Genomic DNA, 24368 nt, shown 5'->3' with positions numbered 1-24368 from the left:
TGAATGATCGAACGCTTTGAGAAGCGCTTTCATTCAGTGGGCTTAGGGGTAAATACGCTATGCCGGGTCTGATAACAACAGCTATTTGCGCAAAATGGAGACTGTTTACCCGTTATAGTGTCTGACGGAAAGCTGCACGTGCCCTCAGTACCATGAGCGAACACACCGCGGTCTTATTCCATGATTTGTTCAAGCGACGAGATCTAGGTGCCGGTGGTTTCTGAGCCCAAACAAACGATCTTGAGATCTTGAAACTAGAGTTACCAACCATTCGCGCCACCCGCAAACTCAACTACTAACCGATGAGTGCGTGAAAAAAACTAACTAATGATTTGTTAAGGTTTGTGCAAAACGAACAAACGCGTGATTAAACGTATGTCATAGCTATGCTTGCCAGAGACGAAGGTCGGCGTACAACTGCAACCAAGCATACACAGGCCGGAAAAGAATCAAAAGGTTACCTTGTTCGGTGGCAGGCATGGATTCGTCGAGATAATATTTGCTTTTAGTACGTAACCCTTAGTCAGCGTACGCATTTTCCGTCGCCATACATTTCGCTGCTTACTCACGACCCAATATCCTAAGAGGATCCAATTCCGCCCCTCAGACGTTTCCTTGTTTCTCTACACTGTTGTAAGCAGGTGATCGAACTACTCTTAGAAATTGAAAGTTGCCAGTGCTTGTCCCAAATTATTTTGCTCGAGCACTTGCTGAACTTCTCCGTCTTAGCCGCGTTTGACTAGGACATCAACCACTTCAGGAAGCGGTCTGTTTTACTGCTGTCTGCCGGGTAGCTAATCAGATTGTCACTATCTTGACTCAGTTTGGCGAGTCCTTTCGGCCTACGACTGATGACCGTATTACGAAAGACAAAGCAATATGGAAAATGGAACTCGCGACACCTTAGAGGGAAGCGTAAAGACACGGGACATCGAGATTGTGCGACGAGACTGAGCTGTTTGTCGAAGCACAGTAAAAGGCATGCCAGAGAAGAGGGCATAAAATACTGGTGAAAACCTTGAAGCAGGAAAAAAGAAGAGTCAACCTCGAGAACTTCGTTCAACCCTAAACTCCTTAGCAGGAATTGTTCCAACCTCTCCGTTCGCCTTCTGTTAGATTTTCGCAGTTTTTCAGTTTTTTCCTATGGCTTTTTTACTATGGTGAACAGTCTGTCCTCTTCTCTGTTCCCTTCATTTCTCCGTGCCGCCCACTTGTTATTCTTTGCGACAACGACCCTCCAGGGTTTTATGCCCTTGTTCGGAGGGAAGCGAGACGAGGTCGTACAGATTGCAGACAGACCGTGCTAAGTTATCGCTGGCGACCAAACGGTGTCCGTTTCTCCCTCTGTGTTTCATCCCTTAGCTAACGGACGGCAGGCAGATACAAGCAGATCACATCTCAATAGGAAAAAGGGGGACACAGCATCCGCAGGCCAGAGAGACCCGGCCAGTCAACGACAGAAGCACACGTTGAAGCGATACGCACGCCTTGTCAGACCAAGAAGAATCCATCCATTAGCCAAATTACATTTTACACTTGAACAGTGTGTGAAAATCTATATTAGCTTCAAGCTCAAAATGAAAAAGACTTCCTCTACTGAGAAACTAGCGGCAACAGTAGCATACCATTTGAACTCTTCGTGGCGTTTGTATATAGCTATGTATGAACGTGCGTGTGTGTGTAAAAGGAACTAAAGGGCCCTTTTCAATAGAGAGTGCTGATGTTGGATTGGCGGGTTCAGCTTTAATGCCATACGCACAATCGTCGTGAGACGAGCCGACAACAGAGTTAACAAATGTGAAACTGCGAATGCTCACGTTATTCAAGCTGGGGCGGACTCCTAATAAGCAACTGCTACGGAGGTCGTCAATTCCTTTCTATTTTAGCTTTCATCGAGGCGACAGCAGCAGCGGCGGTGTGAAGAAAAACGAAAGCTGCGTCGCAGTTTCCGGCTAATCCTAGTAGCCTCCGTTGCCTTCATGCTCCCTTGCCTCCATTTGGTTCAATAGCGTTCGTACGTTCACTTTCAGACAGAAACGCGTAGCCTTCTCAAGCCCTCAACTACGAGGGCTCTCTTGAATGGCAGGGTCTACTGCGTTTGTTCCTTGAGCGACCAAGTACGCGCCTTGTAGGACAACGGTTGCCGTATAGGGCACATTTGCCTTATTGGTCCCTACTGAGCCTCTCTTACCCGCATGTCCTCAACGACGTGATGCACTAATACACGTGTGTATGTATAATGTACATGTACATATGTGTACGCTCGTGTGTACATATGGAACATATACTAAGACTGCATTACATACGGCTCTCTGTAGTGGACTCTTCTTAGTAGTTGCGCTACTCGACTCGCTGTCCTTGCTGGTGCCACCATCGGTGTCAACGTTGCTTGACGACAACAAAAACGACAAAGTCACAATCAGTGGTTACAAGAACGCTCTGATAGCTTCACTACAGCACCGGCGGTTTTGCGTTGGGTGCTTGGTCTGGGAGGCCTTGATTTTTGTGACTTTTATAACCAAAAGAAAGAATACGCTTCACGACTAGCTGGCCTAAGCAGACCGGATTGAGAAAGGAAAATGCCTTGAAGTCCTGTCGAGTGGACAACCAGAGGGCGAAGGTTCTATAACCAGGCCGTTAAAACGCAAATAAGACGAAGGGGAGCAGAAAAAAGTATATCAGGTTCAAGAGGTTTACGTACATGTCAATCTTCAACTGTTCCCTAGCGTTCCTATAGTCAAGAGCGAACATAGACTAACAATATTTCGTATAGAAGAAGCGTACACATAGAGCCGCATTTTCAAGTAGGTATTATCACCCATGACGGTTCGTCCCGGTGCTAAATGTAAAGTTTAAATGGACTAGCCAATATATGGATGGAAGTCAGCTGCTGAGTGAATTAAATGTTTGTTTATGTACAATATTCATATGCAGGTATGCTTCAATATACTGCTGTAATAAAATGAAAAACGTAAACGTTTTACTGGAAAAGATAAGTTGCCCCGACCCATCCGTCAGTTTCGCGTTAGGACAAAAAACAAGTAAAATAAGTATAACAACGCTTTCTGTATTTTACGTGCACAGCATATCTGCAAATGTATCTGTACGCACATGCATGCACCAAATATACCAGTCGTTTTCTATCAGAGCTCAGTAGCTTAAACATCGCAACGAGGTTTGCTGAACCGCCCATCTCTAAGTCACTAACACTTGCAGCAGAGGCAAACGAACAAAAAATGCAACTCTTACTTCGTAGTGCGTTGTCCGCTACACGGAGGGCCACATTTTCAGTGCGGAATACCAGGCTGGCCTAGTTAGCAGTGTCGAGGGGTGCTCAAAGCTGCTTTCTGAGGAAACAAGCTGGCAACGCTTGTCAGTGACCGGGTAGCAAAGAAAGGACGGAGACTATGAGCAACTGGGGCAAACTGTCAACGCTGTGAAGTGTAAACACTCCCTTTCTTATTAACCTTGTTCGACGCATGTCGTTGGCTCTTTAGCAGCCTTCCTATGCCGGCAGTTGCAAGCACTACCTCGAGCCAAGCCAGGAAAACCGAGTTGAGGACCGCAGTAGTGACGGCAGAAGCAACAGCGCAGGACGAAGGCTAGACAGCGCGTCACATCGTTACAGTGTCTTCGACATCGTCACAGCGGTAGGAAATGTTTACTTCGCTGTTCCGAGGCTCCTCTATTGTCCGACCTATCGGATAGAACAGCCCTATCCTTGATGCTTCCGTCGCCAACGGCTGCGTCCACAGTTACTTCTCGCCTATCTTTCTTCCGGATAATTTTATTGTTCACCATTGTTACCGGCGGCGGTAAGGAGCAGTTCAACGCCAAGTCACCGCTGTCAACCAGTCAACCATAAAGAGCAGGCGAAACTGGCCTGGCGACCAACCACGATACCCTGTATAGTGTATAGAACTAACAGTCGATCGCATAGGCATGTCGTTATCGTGTACATCCTTTACCAACGTGCTATTCTCCTTGTTTGCTGGTCTGCCTGGGAGCCAGAAGCCAAGCAAATAAGGTGACCTTAGTATTGGTTGGCGTAGAAAGCACTGGAAAAGTTAGATCCTTATACATGAGCAGCTGCCGGAATGACTTGACGATACTCTTCGCTGTTTCCTGGAGGAAAACTTAGAAAAATGAAGCGGTAGAGCAACGCTCAAGCCAACGCGAGCGCACGAACCGACTCAGCCAGATGGTCATCGGCGTACAGTGTCGTATTGCTACGTTTTTTTTTTTGATGCGAACGAGACCGCTGCTGCATGGCTGAGTATACGTATCTTGACAACAGTAGTAGCAACGGCCATCCACTTTCCGTTTTTCCTTTCTCTCTCGGCAGTTCTCTCGCTGTACAAACGTCAGGATCCAATCTCACGTAAGCCTCGTTTCGGCCAGCCAGAAGCACAGTTCGAACGGTTTGGCGAACCCGACTTGTACCGTTCGACGCTTCCGCTTTTCCAGTATATCACATGGAAGAAACATAATCCGTGAGCTGGCATCGGCCGAGCCCCCCTCCAGCGCCGGGTGGCCGAAATGCGAAGGACAGTGGAGGACACAAGGACAGTTTTTAACAAATCTCCGATGAAGAGGGTCGTTCCATTTTTCTTGCTTTGTGTCATCGGCTGAGCGGCAGCAACCTGCAGCTAGTAGCAAGGAAGCGATCGTCGGGTTGGCTGGGCATAAGAGCTTTGATAGCAGCCGTCACAACAGCACCAGTAGGAAAAGACGCCTGGTGGCATTGTTGTTGCCCGAGCGTCGCTTTCGCTTCGTCTAGCTCCTGCTCGGCTTGCCTCTTTAGGGATAAGGCCGTCCTTCATCTTTTTCCGTTCCTTCCTCCCATGTCCTTCCTCCTTTTGCGCGCTCAGTTCCGCCGCCTTATCTGCATCCACCTCAGGCCTTTTTTTTGAATTCTCACTGCTTTTCACTCGATACGTCACACTGAAGCCGATCAATAGAAAACGACTACGATCTATTGGTTAACCGACCGAAACAGTAAAGGACGTAGAAGTAGCAGAGGGGCAGAATGTCGCACGACACCAGCAACACTGAGAAAACTAAGATCCTATAATCTCTCGTTCCGTACTAGACTAATATTGGGTGAGAATACGGTGATCCGACTAATACGATATGATTTGTTGAAGCTTGCGGGTAACTTTTATTATTTAATATGCCTTTCATTGATAGTACAACGCAATACAAATGCAAGGACTTAAAAATGGGCACAGACATATCACTCGTCGCGGTGAGCTGACTAGTCATCTTAAGCTCAAAAGCCGCGTCATGTTCTATATAACGATATCCAAGGACGTCAAAAGTGCAAACACTACATTGAAAAATATTGTGTACGCTGAAGAAGCATTAGGACGTTTTTATCTAGCGGATTAGATCTAATAGGAAAAGCTTTTTCGCCAAACATTTTATTTATAAGCTATTTATTTTCGTGATACTATGTATCTTCTGGATAGATATAAGCAAAGGGTCATTTTGGCCATTGGCAAGAGCATTTTTTTGAGCGCACAAGCATCCTTTCATAGAAAAGAGCAACATGTAATTGTAAACTAGGACGTCGCAATAGTGTATTTGATATATTCTAAAGTAAACGTTCCTTGCACAGATGAAACAAAGTACAATTCACTATAGGCTAAAGATCGTAGCAGTGCATGCTTGATAATATACCTATAGGCAACGTACAGGCAAGTCGGAGTCGATGCTCCCCTTGACATGAAATAAGTGAGCCTATTACTCGGGACCTGCTATGAACGTAAAGCAACGAAAAAGTTCCGTTGACAACGAAGGTTCGCCAAGTTGTTCATCGGTGAACGCCACATTTGGACTGGAGCTGGCAAAAAATAAGGCTGCAGCTTTCGTTCACGTGCTGCTGATCCCGTGGTCACAACCAGCTCTCGCCGGTCAACATGAAGCCGTTTCTCCAGCCAGGCTATTGTGTTTCGATAATTGACGGAAAGACATGAGACAAGCCCGCTAGCAATCCAATAACTAGCTTACGACCCGTAGCCTGCCCCTGTTTCTGTGGTTAGAGAAACATTAGTAAGCGTAATAACATACTAATAGTTGTAAAGGCAGTGACACGAAGTCGGCACTGGTATGCTCGATGAGTGATCGCCTATAACAGTGATGTAGGCAGCGTCAACTGAGAGCCTTCTTACAGCCGCTTAATGGTTAGCGTCGTCGATGTCACGCGATACTGACTGATAAGATCGACATGTTGACAAAGTACCCGCCAACAAACTGCGCATTGCTTTTGCATATCGAGGTCGTTCTGGCCTCGTTGTGAGAGCTTTGTTTGGCCACCAGAAATCAGATAACCCTATGTCGCCGCTGAAAGTGTGTCCTGTCAAAAAGAATCTGATACGTATAGTGACTTATCAGTCTGACTAGAGGGTCATTAGTGGTGTCTGAAAAATATTCTGGATCAGCAGTGAACAAAATGGTTTGTTATAATAAAAAAACAACCCCGGTAAATTGTTTGTCTGCGTTACTTAAATAACAATTATAAATGGCTTCGTGAAGAGGTTTACATGTATGTGTGTGTATATATTGTTTAGATGATCGCTGCTATTTTTAAAGGCTTAAAAAGCCGAACAGTTTGACTTCTAAATAGAGCAGTGGAAACCCCGCCAGTTCATTTACATTGAGAGTTGTCACGACTTATGCTTGGAACAACTTTCCATATTTAATATGGGATAATTTCCAATAAGAATCGCCCTTATATATATAATTCATTCACTTAGATTAACAAAATAGCATTTCCGCATGTTCCCTTATTGATCAAACTATCTATTCGTTCTGTCGCGGACACATTACTGCATTCGAATAGCAATTTCCCGCGTTTCATATGAGATGCCGCAAATGAGGTAGATCAAGGGAGGAGCCCCATGTAGGCAATCTGTGGGCGAAGTTTTTTGTTGCATACTAGTGTTTTTGTTGGATTTTGTACAAACGTCATCTTTAAGGGGCAATTCTCGGGCAGTATATACGATGTGAGATGGCGCAGCTAGCGGGATGTCATCTTTCTTCTTTCCTCCTCTTTCACTGTCTGTTTACCCTCATTTATTCGAGCTTCATTCCTTTTGCTGTTCATCGTCTCCTGACGATGCTACCAACCATGAAAAGTCGCTTGCGGTAACCAGCCATTTCCGAGCTGCCAAGTTATTCGGCGCAATTTCAATCGGCCGACATCAATTGTTTACTAGGTTTTCGTTTTCCTAGGTTTACCTCGTTTTCCTTCTCGACGTTTGATGCTAGGCAGCATTACACATACTTTTCCTATGCTACAGCGGTAAAGATGTCCGTGAAAGGACATTGAGTAATCTTTATGTTAATATGCGGTTGCGCATCGTTTTCGAAGAAAAACTGTATATTTGCTCATATCGTAGGACCACGATGCAGCAGCTTATCTGTACCCGCCATACTGATACCTAATTGATTGCAGCACGCCAAAAGTAAAAATCTTGAGATAAGGATCTTTAGAGAGAAGATGTAGAGGCCTTATTGACGACACCTTTACACTGTAAGATATTGCGGCCATTGCGAAACTCTTTCGTTTCCGCAGACACGAAACTCAAGTGCGGTCTACACTTGTCAAAAAAAAATTAACAAAGTCATATTTAATTGTCCACAATCGTTGAGATAGAATATGCATTTTGCTTAACGGTAACTCCATCTGACGTTCAAAAGGTCTCGTCAATTAGATTTAGAGATCGTCAGCAACCATAACTATTAGGACTCGAGCTTATTCCTTTTCCTAGCCTATTGGATAGCAGTCATTTGGAAGCAAGTTGATATATTACTGTCATATTGCTTATAACAGAAAAGCAAGGCCATCAATAATTTAATGTATAACAAGGACTTAGAAGCGTTTAGACGAAGTACGGTTCAATGCAACTGTTCCTGACTGAATTAAGCAAACGCCTTGAATTTGTGACGATCATCGATTGCTGCTTTTGACGTTTACATGTTGGTCATACTTTTTCAAATGCTACATAAAAGGGAAAGGCTTGTGTTGCGTACGAACGAACAATTATCCGTTGCCGTCAGCGGCCGTCGTATTGGCGACATAGTTAGCTAGCTTAGTTTAACATACTCTATTAATGAATCACAACACATACAATAGCAGTTACCCTATTCCTTCTGCCACTGTATACATTGCAAGATGTCTCTAGATAGATAATAGCGCAAAGTCACATTTTGGCAAAAAATGTTATAGCGAGTGGGTACGGTTTACGAGCGACGTAGCATTAAGAAGCGATCTCTAACAAACAGTGCTCAAGTACAGACGTTCCTATGTACGACGTTTTCTAAAGCCAGCCTTTAAACAAGCAGGGAATAGGCCTAAGTCGCGCACTGGATAAACGAGCCGAAATCCTTTCCCGTATTTTCGAAAGCAATTAGCCGTCCAAATTGGACAAGTGGTGGGAGCTGATTCTACTATTGCCACTGTTTTTAGACAAAGCGTTCAACAAAGTTCACGGGCCAGTCCACAATTGGCGTTTTAGGGCCACTATTTCAGTCAGGCGATGAATCTAGCGCGACAGATACAACAGTAGCAGGCACAGACGCTTTTATGTGAGCAATAAGGCGTCAGAATAGCGAAATCGGCCACATAATTAAGACAGTGAAAATACCAACAATCGCATTACGCGAACCAGCTATACCGTTTCACAAATGATAGCGTCTTTCTAACAATGACGTTTAAGTTTAGGTGGTAGACATTTGATCAAAGTTGTAGTACTTGTTTAGAGGTCCGTGACGCACAGAAGCGAGTTAATAAAAAAACAATACTCGAAACGAAATCTATAGTAATGGACGCGGCCATTTCGCATGATGGTACGCGTAAGCAAACGTTCAACCAGGAGGATTATATATATGTGTATATATGGGTTTTCTAACGTATCTAAGATAATACCAGCAATTCGTAGTGAGTACGCAGTAACTTGCTTGCAGCCGACACGTGCGTATGTGTAGGGTTGATACCCGACAAATAACAAAATAACAAACGAATTGGCGAAAGATCAAGCGAGGAAAGTTATTCGTCTTTTAGTTTTTTTTTTTTTTTTTTTTTTTTTTTTACATAGTATTATAGATAAGGGCTAGATCAGCTGTTACAGATACCCATTAGTCACTGTCTCCGCCTTAACGCAATGAGTTAATTGACAGTATTGCCTGCTAGGTTTGGGGTAATGTAAATTCGAACTTGAGCGTAGAGACGTTTCACCTTGTGTTGACGACTAGCCGTCTAAAGGAATGGCCAAAGAATTAGGTACCGAACGTGAAATATACAAAAAAAATTCTGCCACTATAACGACGATTTTTTTCCGTATACCGGGTCTGTGTTTGGATCGCAGGTACTGTGGATTCGCCGTAAAGATGCTCACGTGCTCACAGTTGGTATGGACACATTCACAGCAGACGATCGCTTTCAAACGATGCACGTAGACAACCACGACTGGGCGTTGCAGATCAAGTACGTACAAATGAGCGACGCTGGCAGGTACGAATGTCAGGTATCTTCCGACCCGAAAATCTCGTATTTTGTCAACCTCACCGTACTCGGTAAGTGAAGGTCTCTTGTTGCGACAAACATGTCTATGTCGTTATACGCACAATACAACTTTTTAAGAAGTTACGAACGCACTCCGAACTCGATTAAAGGACTCAGCTTTTTATTTTTTTATCTAAAGCTTAAGGCATGGGAGGAATCTCTTAGCTTTGGTGAACATGTGTAAACTAATTTATTGATCTATATATATACCTATGTAAATTTAGTAATTAATCCATCACATTACATATGGGGTGACTTCAAACACACATGCAATTCGTCGACGTGCAAAAGGTATCAGAATCTTTCTGTCGTCAATATTGTGACGCACAGGTTTCATCTATATTCATTTTTCGTAGATCCTTTGAGTTTTCCGTAATGGAACGCAACCAAAGAAGAAAGATGGCAATCACTTCTTCGATTTGTCACTCCTCCTTCTTTCTCTGCCAACTGAAACTAATGAACGCACGTATTAACGTGTTTTCATATAGAGAGAATGATATGTTACATAATGCGATCTATACTGGCTATCGTGCTATATTAAGTCCACACGCAGATCATCCATATATCTAGCCATAGTTGCCTTGCCGCTTTCGATTCCCGTTCTTTACTCCACCTTACGTTAAGCTGCGTTTTGCGACCGTGTAGGACTCAACCTCCGTCACCATCTAATGGAAGTATCCTGTAATATATAGCAATGACACCGCCTGGTTATATATGTCACGGGCTATATATAGTGGCATCTCGTTTGTTTTGGATATGCGTCCGGAGAAAGGGGTAGAACAGCGAAGCAATGTAGAATGTGAAGTTATTGGGACGAACGGACGTTGGTCGGAATAAGTGCGAAAAGCGCGATGACACTCATCAGTACCGGCGATTCTTGGCGAACTGATGAGTATGTTTGCTAGACGCTGGCAGCACTGGCAGGGGGTATCTCTGTGTGCTAGCTGAAAAGATCCTTGCTTATTCAGCCAGTGGCTCGCTGACTCGTCCTATCGGAGACTTCCTGTCACTTCTGTCATGGAAGAAGACGCATTGCCTTACGATGACGAAATGGTCCCAGGAGCAAAGGCTCTTCTTCAGCCCATCAGCGTGCCGCGAACTGTAAGCTACCACCATTACTAGTATCGCCTCTAAACCATGCTCGTATGTAATAGACCGAGCTGTACGTTGTCCTGTGAGGCTATAGGCTCCAACAGACTTACTCTTCTACGGGAGCGCTCACATCGCAGCCTGAGGCATAGGATGACCACTACGTAGGCAAGTCCAAAGAAGTACCCCAACCTGACCTTCGCTAAATTAGGCTTTTCACTTTCGTCTGACTCAGTCATAAGAAGTACATTGTCTCTGCTAGTGTAAGTCACAATGAACAGATATACCTTACGTTGGTGCATAAAGCCTGCCAGCGAAGGCACATTTTTCGCCACCTAATATTGTTACGTGTATGAACAGAACATTTTCTGGACGATGTTCTCGTGTCTAACCGATACCACGTAGTGTTACACGGACAAAAAGAATTACGTCGAACTCACTGTAAAATGCTGCGGGTGTCCTTATTTAGCTGTGATCCCCATTTTCGTCGACTTGGCTCAAGCGTGTATGCGGGATAGGTCAAAATGTTGGTCATGGAACATTAATGGCCTACACAACTCTGCGTGCTCGGTGACTGCTAGCTTGTATTCGCCATGGGACTTATCCACTCTTCCCAGCCCAAGTGAAAAGACTTGCAGCTAGGCCGTTCAGCGCACGGCTCTAGGCAAGGGAGCAATATGCATATTCCTGATGGCGGACGAGAAAAGGGTTAGAATCGAGGCAGGATGGCGAAGCAAGTGCATGCCGTTTTTCCGCGCAAGGTGGAAGTAGGGCGATCATTTTCGTCGTCCAACAATAACAGCAGAATTGTGGAAGGAGCAGCTGCGGTGGCGGCGGTTTGTACAGAACGAAACCAAGAGCAATCTTTTCTTTAAATGCCTCTTCTCTCTTTTCCCCCTTTTGCCTTTTCGTTGTTCGCTCAAGAGACGGAAATGGGACAGCAGGATCCAGGATGACAGTAGCTGGGGATAGAGAGGTGAGGAGAAACTAACATCGTCACAGAGCGCTAAAGGAGAAGGAAAGGCATAATAAACATAAATTCCACTCGATGGGTTTTGCCTTAGCCGGTCTAGAACGCAGCAGAAGTAGTAGCAACAGTAGTGGCAAGAGAACGCGAAGTGAGGTATAGGAACACAAGGACAAAGAACTTTAAAAGAGGGTCAGGGGAGCTATGGGCAGATGGGACTATAAAGCGCTTGCTGGGGCTGAGTTAAAGGACGAAGTGGAGCTGGCATTAGCGGGCATGGTAGCCTTTGGTAGCGTTAGTTCTGCCGCCGCTCAGGGTGCGAGTGCTGGTGATAGCATGGAAAAGCCTAAGCAAACCCACGAGGCGTCAGCTTTTTCGAAGACAACTCACACAGGCGAACGGCGGATGAAAAACACAAGCGGTGGAATCAAGCCGAAAGGAGGAGTTAAAGATCGCGGCAACGCACTTTGCATATGTTAGATAGGAGCAAAATACTAACACTACTATTATGGCCTCCTAGTCTTCCCCGAGGGACCCGGGTTTAGTAAGGAGTTTAGCAGGCACTAGCTAACGCTCACAGTCCTACGCCTTTTGCTTAGCCCTTTATTTACTTTTCTTCAATGCAGTCGTTTGAGCCGCTCCGGCTATATTCAAAAAAGGTACCCTAGTTTTCCTTACACCATGCCAGTTTACGGAGCAAAACTAAGTATCGTACGATAAGTACAATTATTGAAGGGAAAAATTCACTGGGATAAGGAAAACACCGAGAAAGGGGTGAGAACGGAGGAAGAGAAAGAAGGACAAAGAAAAAACAGTCCTGAATATCTTGTTCCTTACCTAGGAGATTTTGTCGTCCATCAAGTAAGGTCATTGAGTCGCCGGCTTCACTTTACTCAAACGCTCGTGCACTCATAGTCATTTTCACTTTGAAACCCCTTTTGCAGCAGCCTCAACAATGAGAGACTGCTTATGTTAGGAGACCCCATGCACACTGGCGACCAGGATATACGAGGCCCTATGTGAATATTGTCTGCACTACTTCGTCAGAAGGAGCTCATCGATGTGGGCAGTTAATCCAGATAAACGGACGTATTTGCAAAACCCTTGACTTTTTGCGAAAGCTGTGCGGCCCAGGTTTGCGGTTCGTCAGCCTGTACTGTTCCTGTCAAGCTCGCTACCACTGCTAACGCAGAAGGAGAGACAAATCGAGATTGATTGCTACTTTTCACACATCGCAATCTAAGCATCAAACGAACCGTCGTTGAACGACCCAACATATCGACAAATGGTGATGCCTAAATTGACTCTGTTTGGTGCCTGAGGCCGGTTCAGGGTAAAAACCTGTAAATTCCAATGAAAAAGTTTATTTGCCGTAGTTAGCAGTCGATGTCAATTATGAACAGCTAGTTCGGAATGAACAGACTTAGGTTTTAGGAAGATGAAGGATGCGTGCATCATTCTATTTATAATAGGAACTGCTATTGCAGGACCGAACCCTATCCAAACAGTGAAGTTCTAGGCTATGCAATGATCTTTTTGATCGAAGGCCAATCCGCGCTCAGATTATATCTAGTATTAAAACTAAGCCTGTATAAGAAACTGATTAATCGTTTGGGCTGTGGAGTCGAATTGTGATATGCTTTACCTTTAGGTCAGCACTTGCAATCCAATTGGAGTTTTCGAAGGTGACTAACGGTACCGTTCTGATTTTCTATTGCAGTTGCGAAAGCCCGTATTGAAGGTGGCCCAGAAATGTTCATCCGGACGGGCAGTGCCATAAATCTAACGTGTACGATCAGTCAGAGTGCGGAGCCTCCTCCCTTCGTCTTCTGGTACCACAACGACAAGATGATCAATTATATGCCACAGAAAGGCGAAATCACGCTGCATAAAACCAGTACTGATACGACTGTAAGTCGGCTGTACATTCGACGGGCACTCGTGCTCGACTCGGGCAATTATACATGTGGGCCAGCCAACGCTGAGCCTGTCAGCATATCGGTGCACGTTGTCGCAGGTAAGAATTTATCTGCAACACGCACGTTCAGATGGTTCGATTGGATGGACTGCATCTATGTCGAAAAAAATGTTTCATTGAATACAGTTGATGGAGGCGACCGTGTAAGCCAGCTTAAAGGTCACAGGAACGAACTTCCGTATAGCAGTTAGAACTGGCTGTTTTTTTGAAGTGGGACGTCAGCGAAAATAGCGGACCACAAAAAACCCAATCAGTGTTACTTATTCTATAAAGAGTACATTGTAGATACTAAGCTTCCTATCCAAGTTTTAAAACACCTAGGATATTTTTAAAAATATCCTAGATATTTTGAAAATTCGCTTTCATTTTTTCAGGCTCGTTTTCTCAAATCTAACTAGTGGAGTAAAGCCATATGTACAATTATATTACTATCTAATGTTGTCATTATACTATTGACACTCAGGTGGCTGACAAATGAAATAGATGTTAAAATGATACCCTTACTAATACCGGCTCCATTTGAGCCATAGTGTAAGTTAGGGGAAAAACGGTCTTTTCGGTGATCCTAGTTGTATGCTATTACTTGCTCTGCAATGGAAGGGTGCCGATATGATGTCGCATTGCCCGAGTTCACTCTAAGCTGTTGCAGCAGCTGCAATAGCGATGCGGCCACCTAAGCAGCCTGCGCAGCTGCAAAACCCAGAGCTAGTAACAGCACCTACAACCGCAGCAGCGACAACAAGAGAAAAAGGTACGCTTAAAAAGTGTTGTACGCAGATACACATAGAAGCTTGGTTTCTCAAGTGGGAACTCAAGGGGACCTGGGTGATACTAAATACATTGATGCGAGACGCACGAAAACAACGCGAAACGACCATGTATGTATCAACGACCATGCTATCGGCTGCAACATCGGCAATGGCGAAAGAACACACAGGAATTCTGCACCCGAAGAAGACAGTGGAATGGAAAAGTGCCGAGTATTGTATGTAAACGGGACGTATAAGGAGCCATACCGAAGAATCTAAGCCCCACTGGCTGAGTATCTATGAAAAAGGGGCCGTGGGTTGGCCCTACCGCCGACGGGTGCCGTGCTCGGAAAAGGACAGTTTTGAACTCTGTCTACCCTGTTCAGCCTCAAGCACCCTGCTCTCCTATCACGCACTTCTACCCTCTTCTATCCACTTTGCTGCTGGCCACATTGACCTATTCCGTCAGGGGTGCGAGCAGTGTCCATCGATCGCCTTTAGGCTGGCGACTGATATCGAAGCTTCTCTTCTTACTGACGCCTTCTGTGTCTTCTGTTTCTTTTTGTTTTATTTCTATTTTTGCTCTGAAATAGAGACGCTCTGTGCTGTGTGGCGATGGCCGGCTATCGCCTCCCTCCGATGCTGCTAGTTTGGTATACGGGTGTAGAAGAAGCGCCCTGGTAGACATAACATATGTTTGTCTTTCCCATTTAGTCGAAAAAGCAACGTAGGCAATCGTAGATGACGGCGGCAGTAGGAAAAGAGAAGCAGCAGCTAGTTCTTTTAATGGTGGGAAAACAAGAAAGAAACAGATCGGACTATAGTCAATAAAGCTGATACAACGAACGTCAAAAGCGAACTGGGTCTTGCAAGCCTTTCGAAAAAAATAGCAAACAGCTCCATTCTGTGAGTGGAGAAAGTTAGGGCACTCGAAGACTGACAATGGGAGTCAAATTGGGAAAATATGAGGAAACATCAAAAGGACATCTGAGCGTGGCTTGTGTAACATTTGAGTTCGGCCTTCGCCGCCTATCGCGCTACTATTGACTGTAAGGTACAAGTGAACAGACAAGTAGCAATTCGGCAAAGGTACACAAATAGAAATTAGAAGTATATAATCAGTGGTCCGTTCAGCGAATCCGCAGCTTGCAGGGATTTCTAGCGACGAGTTTTAATAAAACGAATCCATTCTACGTATGACCAATCGCATACTAGAGCAAATTTCTTTGAAAGAATATAATGCAATCATGACACGTCCTGTATGCAATGCAAGAAGGATACGAGTTTTAATTTAAACGATTTAGTATGATAGACGCATTCTCATGCATTTGCATTTGGTTGCATCCTGTTGGTTTATACATATCTCAGTGTCAGTGTAAATCAGTTGTGTTGCATTAGAGAGACCCACGTTCCTTTAATACACTTCCATGGCCTTCCGTCATAGAATGATGAAAAAGGAAACCAGAGTTGCCGAAACGAATCGAGGTCTGAGCAAGCTTAGTATAGTAGCCGGCGGAACGAGAGTGCCCCTCATGGTGCATTTACAGTATTTTATTACATGTAAGGAGCTTCTGTATGTGCATTGTACGACTGTACCATGATTTTTCTAATCGGCCAGCTGTTGTCATCAGGATAGCAGTCAAACGGCACCAGCAGGGGCTACGAAGAAACGTCCCGCTAGTCGTCGCCACTTTGTACTGGCTATGTCAGCTCGCCAGTGTTTCTAAACGAGTCAGATGAAGTTAAGGCGTGGGCCGGAGATCTGCCATTTTGCCGAGTAGAGTCCGGAAAACTGGCTATGAAGAGCTGGGAGAGGACCGAACTGGTCACGATCAGGGTAGTATTGTATTGTCACTTGACGTCGGATGATGACAATGCGATATCTGTTTTCTATGGCATCACACTGGCACACAGATCTTGGCAGAGGGTAACCAGAATATCAAGAAATTCCCTGTACGGTCTATCGGTTGTGGCACATCGGCAGTTCGGGATAGCCTTAGTTTTCTTAGTATTTTCATTGGTCCTTTCGGTTCTCCATTTCTTATTTTTCGAATTGGAGCGCACGGCTCACGCTAAGGACATAGCGAATTTAGCGATTCAACAAGCGGGCAATCCAGCGATCACTGCGTATCAATTGCAAAGCGGCAACGCCAGCAGAAGGGCAAAGCCAAGCAAAAACCATTATTCCCGGACTCATACGTTATAGTGGTAAATGACAGCCCCCTGTGGAAACAGTCAACCGTTTCAAACTGAGTTTTGCAAAAGATCCTAAAATTTCTGTTGAAATTGCTGTGGAAGAGACACCAACCACAGTAACTTAATCTGTTCCTTCTCTATCAATCTCCATTAATGCTATTACTGTCAGGTCAAGAGAATGGACAGAAAATGCTGACACTACAGAACCTAGGCGATAGGAACGTTCGATTATGAAAAGTATAATATTGCATCCCACACGGTTCTTTGCCGTTTTTCTTGAAATTTGCTAAAATTCCGTTTGAGTTTGCCTAGAATCCCCATTGCGCCCATTGCATTGTTAGAAACTGATCTGGGGAATAAACTGTATCGACTGACAGTACCACCTCTGTGGGGCTCCTTTAGCTCTTTTGGGTCATTTCAACGTTTCGCTATACCGCGCTGCCATCATGAAGATTGCTCTCGACCTTGTTGTCTTTAGATCATATCATGTCTCCTAGCACGAAGTACGTGTTACGGAAGAATAAGAATCGACAACAGCGAACGCTCACGGAAAGATTCGAGACATTCCCAATCAGCCCCGACCAGACTGGAACCGGCTGGGATGGCTGGAGCGGAACAACTGAAAGGTGGAACTGAAAGGCAGAGGTGTAGAAGAATTTGGTCAGCACTAGGATCGTTCTTGCAACCGTTACCATCTTATTTGCAACCGCAGCAGTCACAGAGACGCAACCGCTTACTGTCTTGTCAAGCTAGCTTGTTCACGACTGGTGGTACATGAGACGCCTTGCTAGTTATAGGTTTGTTACCCGACAGTATTAAGGGTACCGGCATGCGGTTTATCTATATGCACCCGGCCCTATAGCCCTGACGTCGTTTTTCTAGCATAGGTCGATCTGCCGAACTTTGTTTTGCGTGTGTTTACTCAGAGAAGCTGAGCTGCTAGTAAATTAGATAGCTACGGTTGTAGTAGCGTATTGGAAAGGACAGTAACGAGGCTAGTGACAGCGGGCATATACACACTATTCTTTTGCTACAGGGCCATCCACGCATGTCTCCTATTAGACTGTAGTTGATCTCTTGACTATCTCGGTTGGATTTGATAGTAGGTTTGGCAGACGGTATCTCGGATCGAACGAACTCGTCGATTCGTTAAGCAATATGTGATCAGCATCAGTAGCAATCCATCCCTGATGGTCTGAAGGTCCATCCATATGTCCGATGAGCGGGTATTTGAGCCTTACGAATAGCTGCTGGCTACAAGCAGAATCGACTTACAACTGCAATGGTTGGCAGGCCTGCCCGGAAGGTACTGAATACCCCCCCCCCCCCCCCGAGCAGCACCTCGCAGCTATGCTAATCTATGCTTAGATGGGCGATCACTTACAACTGCGTGTGCGTAGACGACGGTTCCCCGCTCTGCGTGAGATGCTTTCGTTCCCCATCTACTGATTGTGATGCTGCTGTTGGCTGGCCGCGTCACCGTTGCAATAGGCGTACGGCACCCTGGATGCGCTAGTCGAAGAGGCCGCATCGGTTACCGGCAGCGCTGATGCCCGTTGGTAGATAGTATGTTACTACATGGACTTGAGCATAATAGTAAAGCAGTTGCTTTGCTTACCAATGCAGCCACGGCATTGTAGAAAAGCACTTACTTTCATTGTGGCATGTAAATGATCGATCCTGAGCAGCAGTAATAATGGAGAAATCGGTGGTATTTTAGGTTGTCGAGTGGATCGGTTCCGTTCTGGGCTAGTTCAGTTCCTCGGCTCTTGACTACCATCATCGCATAGCGATCCACGAGAAAAGTTAGCTATCTAACTCTTTCCTACAATTTCACGGAGTTCCTTGTTGTCTTTTTCATAACGGAGCTATATATATATATATATCTGCAAACCCATGTCAGTCACCTTACTTGCCCCACCAGTAGCTGCTTAAGAAGTTTGCATTCATTCGTATTCGTTTTTCCACTGCCCTATTTTTATGGGGCAGGATTGCTTCGGGTAGTCGACATGAAATGCTCAATTACCCATAGCCATTTTCGCTTTTCTATGATGTTTTTCAAATTTAGCACCATTCAGTACGTTGAGCTTACGGTAAAATTGGCTAATAAAAAGTATCTGTGCACCTCAACCAACACAGTTGAAATTATAATTGTCGAAAATGCGGCATGCCAAATCGTCATGATACTTGAAATGAATTGCCAGCTCCCCTTGAGACGTTTGACGTTGAAACAATAACGAATCAGAAAGATCTTTCAATGTTACAAATAGATCAGCTAAGGGAATAAACACCATAATAGTAACTAAGTGGCATTCGACTATTACCACATTTCCAAAGTGTGCAAAAAATGCGTAGGGACACTGCAACCTCGTTCGGCGCACCGATGCGTGGAGGCCTTATAGTCGATAATAGATTCCCCTATAGGGTTCCCCTGACACTTTTCTACATTTGGCAACCCACTTGCAAGGGGTACCTTGCTGACTCGAACGCTCAAATCCTTGAAGCAAACATGGAGCTCTGACCCGAGATATCTACGTACGTAGCCATTTTACAGAAAAGGTACAGTTTAAACCGCTGTCGTGAAGCTTAACGGATAAGGGATTCAAAGGCTAGGGCCGAAGTGAGGTCACAGAACATACGTACTGCATATCTATCTAGTCCGGAGATATGTGCGTGTTTATGTAAGCACTATAAGTTTAATCGGTACGTTATATTATTTTGGATTTAGCGTAATTGTATTACGATATTTCAGATTTATCTAAACAGCAAGATTGTCCTTTCTGATCGTATCTAGGAAAATTAGTTTGCCTAACTTTCGTTACGATTTACGTTTTTATCACGACTACCCTATGATGTTACGCCACAGAAGGAAATTGGAAATCATTAACACATTGGCAATGTGCCATATTATAAACAGTTTTGTCACATGTTCCTGGATTCTGTTGTGTTTTTCATGCAAAGTTGCGATGCTGAGGTGGACCTACAACGCAGTTGGGTGCAAGAGTATAATTAAAGTAAGCAAAAATATGTAGGTATACTACAATGCTGTAATATTTACATATACCAATTCCGACGCTTTGGATTTTCCAATGTGTTTCCACTATCTGCTTCTCCATAACGGCCTAGCGTGACATAACACCTCCGGGCGAGTTTAGTGTACCGAGGCAGTTTGCTAATCGCCATAGTAACTGCTGATCTCCGATCATGTCTAGCGAATAGCAGCGGCGGTAGCGGAGACTCGATAAAAGTCTTTCGACACTGCCCAGAATGACGCCAGCTTGTGCCAACCGCTCGGCTGGCGTCTTCCTAGCGTCCTCGTAAGATCGCAATAAGTAACAGAATGCCAGCAGAAAAACCCTTGCTGGCAGTTTATCGCGCTACCAAAAATACCAGCAAGCCGGACTGGTGTCTTCTTAGCTATGAAAAGGCGACCATGTCCAGCAAAGAATAGAACCAGGAGGAGTACGAAGAGGACGCAGCTTTACACTCCGGGTTCCTCTTTTCCTTGTGTCATACCCTCATCTGGCCATAGCCCAGGTCCCAATGGTTCTCCCAATATTATACATTTCAGGCATCTTCACTGTATGAGACTGCAACGCCCTCGATCGACCAAGTTAGACCATCATACAGCGGGCGTTGGAGCAGGATGTTGTCTCCTCTGCATCAGGAACAGCCAAGCGACCGGATATCTCTGCCCCGTCAGCGTTCTCTTCGCTCCTAGCCGATAGCGGTTCGTCGTCACTCACATAGCCACGGTTTGTCGTTTTGCCTCTACGTTCGAGCTGGGGTTCAGCTGACACGGCCAACTCTGGGCTTTCTTAGCTCTTAGTTTACATCGCCTTTTCTGCTCCTATCACCTCGAAAATCTCCCTCTCAGGAGGGTGTGGGCGGTTGTGCACGTGTGTCTACATGAGATCCACGTAGAACACACTCTAAACTTGTCCTCTTATTCGCATTTAGCCCAAGCAAAAGAGAGCGACTACGATCAGCCATTCCTCGTGTTCAGTCGAGACGCACACACACATATCGGCGTACCGAGTCCGGTTCCACAGACGCCGAACATGTGGACGGAAGGATTTGTCATCTCCTTCATTCTGCTTTGGCTTGAGCACTCATTCTGCACCGCTTTCATCGACGCAAATCGGGAGCGGTAGTGCGGCGGCAGGGGTTGGCTCATCCATACTTCGTTTCAGTATAGTGCCGCCTTATTCACGACCAAAGTTCGGAATAAAGAGAGCCAAAGGGGAAATGCCACTAGACTGAGCGCCGCCACTAAAGAAAGAAAATGTAGAAAATACTCCGGAGAAGAGGCAGCCATTAAGAGTGGAGGAAACGAAAGGAGGAAGAGGGAAGGGCAAGGCAGAAAGGAAGAAAACGACCGACAAAAGCATGACAAAATGGGGTTAGGCAGTTGGGAAAAGGGTTGAGGCACTACGGTGGCACAGAGTCTTGGTCAACGGAAAACGCGCTTTGCCTTTATTCCTGCGTCTTATTCTCTTATATGGTAGTGCCATAGTTGGCGCTCTTTCACCCATTCTACTTTTTCCTTCTATTGAGTCGAATATTTCAGGCTTTGCGGGGCTCGAATGAGGCTGCTTCCGCGCAAAAATAGACCTCGTTGTAGGCAAATTGTGCCGCTACTGGTTCCGCTTCGACATTTGTGCTGTCTTCGTAAATAGATCATGAATTGACGAATCACCACTATCACTGTAGCTGAAAAGACGCTGTCACAACCAGCGCAGCGGCGATTCTCATCTATATTAACATTACTAGAACTAATGCTATTATCACCATGGCTGACAATAATATTGTCATTACATTCTTGTGTTGGCTGTTCTTCGTTAAGTTTTTGGGATGGATCGTGGGTAAACTGTTTTGCAGCAGCTCTGTGTGCCAGGAAGAGCAAGACCTCAAACGATGCAAGTTGGGGTTTCGATCTGCTAAGATTAATGTAAAAGGAGGAAGGTCTTCACAAAAAGTGCGATAAATATATATATATATATTGAAGCATCAGTTGGTGATGATGGTAATGCTGAAGGTGGCAGCGGAGGCCACGCCAGGGAAGAAACTTTAGTCATGGAGAAAACAAGAACCCCGAATTTTAAGCCAAATAAGGGACAGATAAAAAAAAAAAAACATTTCTAATCACAAGGTGAAAACGTCTATTAGACCATGTTATCAACAAATGAAGTCCTGTTATTAGGTGTCCTCTGTGAACGGGTAAGCCGTATAGCCGTTACCTTGTTAGTCCTTAGGTAAGTTATAGCTGTAAGCATGAAATCCTTTCTACTGTATTAGTACTCGCGTCGAACCATATTATCGTCGAAACTAATGTGTGTGGTATTTGCCGATTTGAATTGTTTTTAGGTGAAAAACCCGCGGCAATGCAGCACGATGCAAGTCCCGGCCTGAGTTCGGTGTGTCCACGAAGTGTCGGGTGTTCGAACTGGACTATAATGGTGTTTCTCTTCATTAGCTACGCGATTGTCAAGCGCCACAGGTACGATGCACAATAGCATTTAAAAGAAATCGAATTTAAAAAAACTGTAAATATTGTTGCGCGCAACCGTCTCTTTATTTCACAAATATAGCATACTTGCATTTTGCCATTAACAATGACATAAGTGTTACTGCAAGTAAAACTCCCGCCGTTCAAATCTTTCATCCATTTAATGTTTCTTGACCTCTCCCTATTTAACTTCGTTCCAGGTAACCCGTTCTGTGTCGCCTTTGTGGAGGCCGGCCGAATAAACGCGGGCCATCGGTTGCACGGGCAGATTCTTGCTCGGGTCTGAATCTGAACGGCCTAACGACACGATGCACAACGGGACCTAGTGAAGGACTCGTAGTGGCGCCTTCGCTAGGTCGTGCGGACGGCCTTGGGCCTATAGCGAGGTCTGGCTCAATGGCCATGGGCCCTATAGGTCCCGTTGGCAATTTGAATAGTATGACATCGATGGGTACCCTTGGCGGAGGCGGCGGTGTCGGTGGAGGCGTTGGGGTAGCCGGTTCACCTACGCTCGGCGCCCAGTTTGGGCTCAATCTAAGCTTAAGCCCTCTAGGTGCATCGTCCTCGTCTTGTGCGCCCACGCTTTACCAGGCCTACCACGAGGCAGACATTGTATGACACAAGCCTCACGCTCTATAGATGATAACCTCTTTTACTCAGTTACGACAACAGCAACAACAACAAGAACAACATCCAAGCAGACGAAGCAGAAGCACAAATAAACGCGCATGAAACAGAGAAGAACAAAACACGGTTAGCGCAGATATAGGGGGCAACGTAAGCCCTACTGTAACGTCTCCTCGACCCTGGCTGTCTCACAAAACTCCGCATAAACGACGAAAATACTATCTCGCCTCTATTATTACTAGAGCAAAAGTGTCTCAAAACTACATCAGATAATGACGTGATGGTAACGAGCATAATGATAAGATTTAAGTATATATATAAATAATATTCATATTATAATGTTACTATATTAAATGAAAAATAGTGTCGCCGGTTGCGATGATAAGGGAGAGAATGCGCAGTCGAAGACTAAGAAGGTGTACAAGTGGGACGCAAAAAAGGCAATTTCCGACTGCCAGCCATGTTGCGTGTTTTTCTTTTGGGGGGGGGGCTCGGTTGCTTGAAGGGGGATAACTTCAACGGGATACGCAGTAAAGGCTGATGCGGGTTAGAACATCTAATTATATCGAGGGGCAATGTTAATCAATTGTTAACTTAGCACGTATCGAACTGTGGAGCAACGGCGGGCGGAAATGTCAAGCGCACTACTATATTATGGACGTTAGGCTAAGGCAGTAATGCACAAGCTGAATGTTGGTGCTGATAATAGCAGGGGAAAATGGGTTCCAGAAATTTTGGCGGTACGGAGAGACATGCCGCTGGCTTAAAGAAAGAGAACAAAAAAAAAAAAAAGAGAGAGTACATATGAATTTTGAAAATGTACAGTAATCGCACGAAAAGGTCGTATAAACGGCAGGGTGGGAGGGTCCATGCTTTCGCATCAGCGACCGTCCTAAGATCATTCGGCATGGAGTTGGACTAGTAATAATAAAATGAGAGTTTAATTACAATGATAATATTAAAAACGATATGTAACATTATTTTTACTATTTGAACTTGGCGAAATTTGTAGATATACGAAAAGTATGTTGAAACAGCATAATGGGCGATTACCACTAAACGATGATAAAGACAGATACACTGAATACGACAAACTGCTTACTATAATTACGAAGAGTATTATTATGCTGATATGAATTATAATAGTGATTTCACAGGTAGCAAAGAAAATGGATAAGGTGATGATTATTAAGCACATAAATCGGAAAAAATGATAAGAAAAGCTTGGAAGAATAGTTACTAAGGAAGCAAGGTGATCGTTACAAGGGTCGCCTGGAGGTACGGTGAATACTGGTATTTATTAAATGATTGATAACTGATAAATAGAAGGAGGACACTAATTACAAATGCTTCTTCGTAATGGGTGATATACATGTTGTAGATTTTGTACATATATAAATAAACACATATATATATATATATATATATATACAAAAACAAAGCTATTATATAGTATATGAATACGAGAAGCAGATTAAAATAAGGAAACGAGAAATTGAGTCTTAAAATAGGCTGACAATAATGATCCCAATGATAATAATGATGATGATGGTAGTTTACGATGAAGCGCAGATAAGGTGAGTTTAGCAGACAACCGCAAAAGGCAAAGAAAAATAAAATGAAAGAATAAGAGAAACAGCAGGATATATATATACATGTATGTATATATATATATATATATATAT

The 24368-nt window shown here is 44.6% G+C and overlaps 1 protein-coding gene across 1 annotated transcript in view; it reads left to right on the top strand.

Moving 5' to 3' along the window:
• The window catches only part of LOC111266496 (zwei Ig domain protein zig-8), a 50403-nt gene extending 28026 nt beyond the window's left edge, over positions 1-22377 (top strand). Inside the window, exons 3-6 of the mRNA XM_022844027.2 lie at positions 9372-9579; positions 13345-13641; positions 21915-22047; positions 22257-22377. Of these exons, the coding sequence (XP_022699762.1) occupies positions 9372-9579; positions 13345-13641; positions 21915-22047; positions 22257-22260 (642 nt within the window). The 3' untranslated portion in view covers positions 22261-22377. The remainder of the gene's footprint in view (positions 1-9371; positions 9580-13344; positions 13642-21914; positions 22048-22256) is intronic.
• Positions 22378-24368: the final 1991 nt, after the last annotated feature.

The sequence above is a fragment of the Varroa jacobsoni genome, unplaced genomic scaffold (genome assembly GCF_002532875.2).
Source record: "Varroa jacobsoni isolate VJ856 unplaced genomic scaffold, vjacob_1.0 scaffold_1091, whole genome shotgun sequence".
NCBI classification, from domain to species: Eukaryota; Metazoa; Arthropoda; class Arachnida; order Mesostigmata; family Varroidae; genus Varroa; species Varroa jacobsoni.
This window is presented reverse-complemented; position numbering and strand designations above follow the sequence as displayed.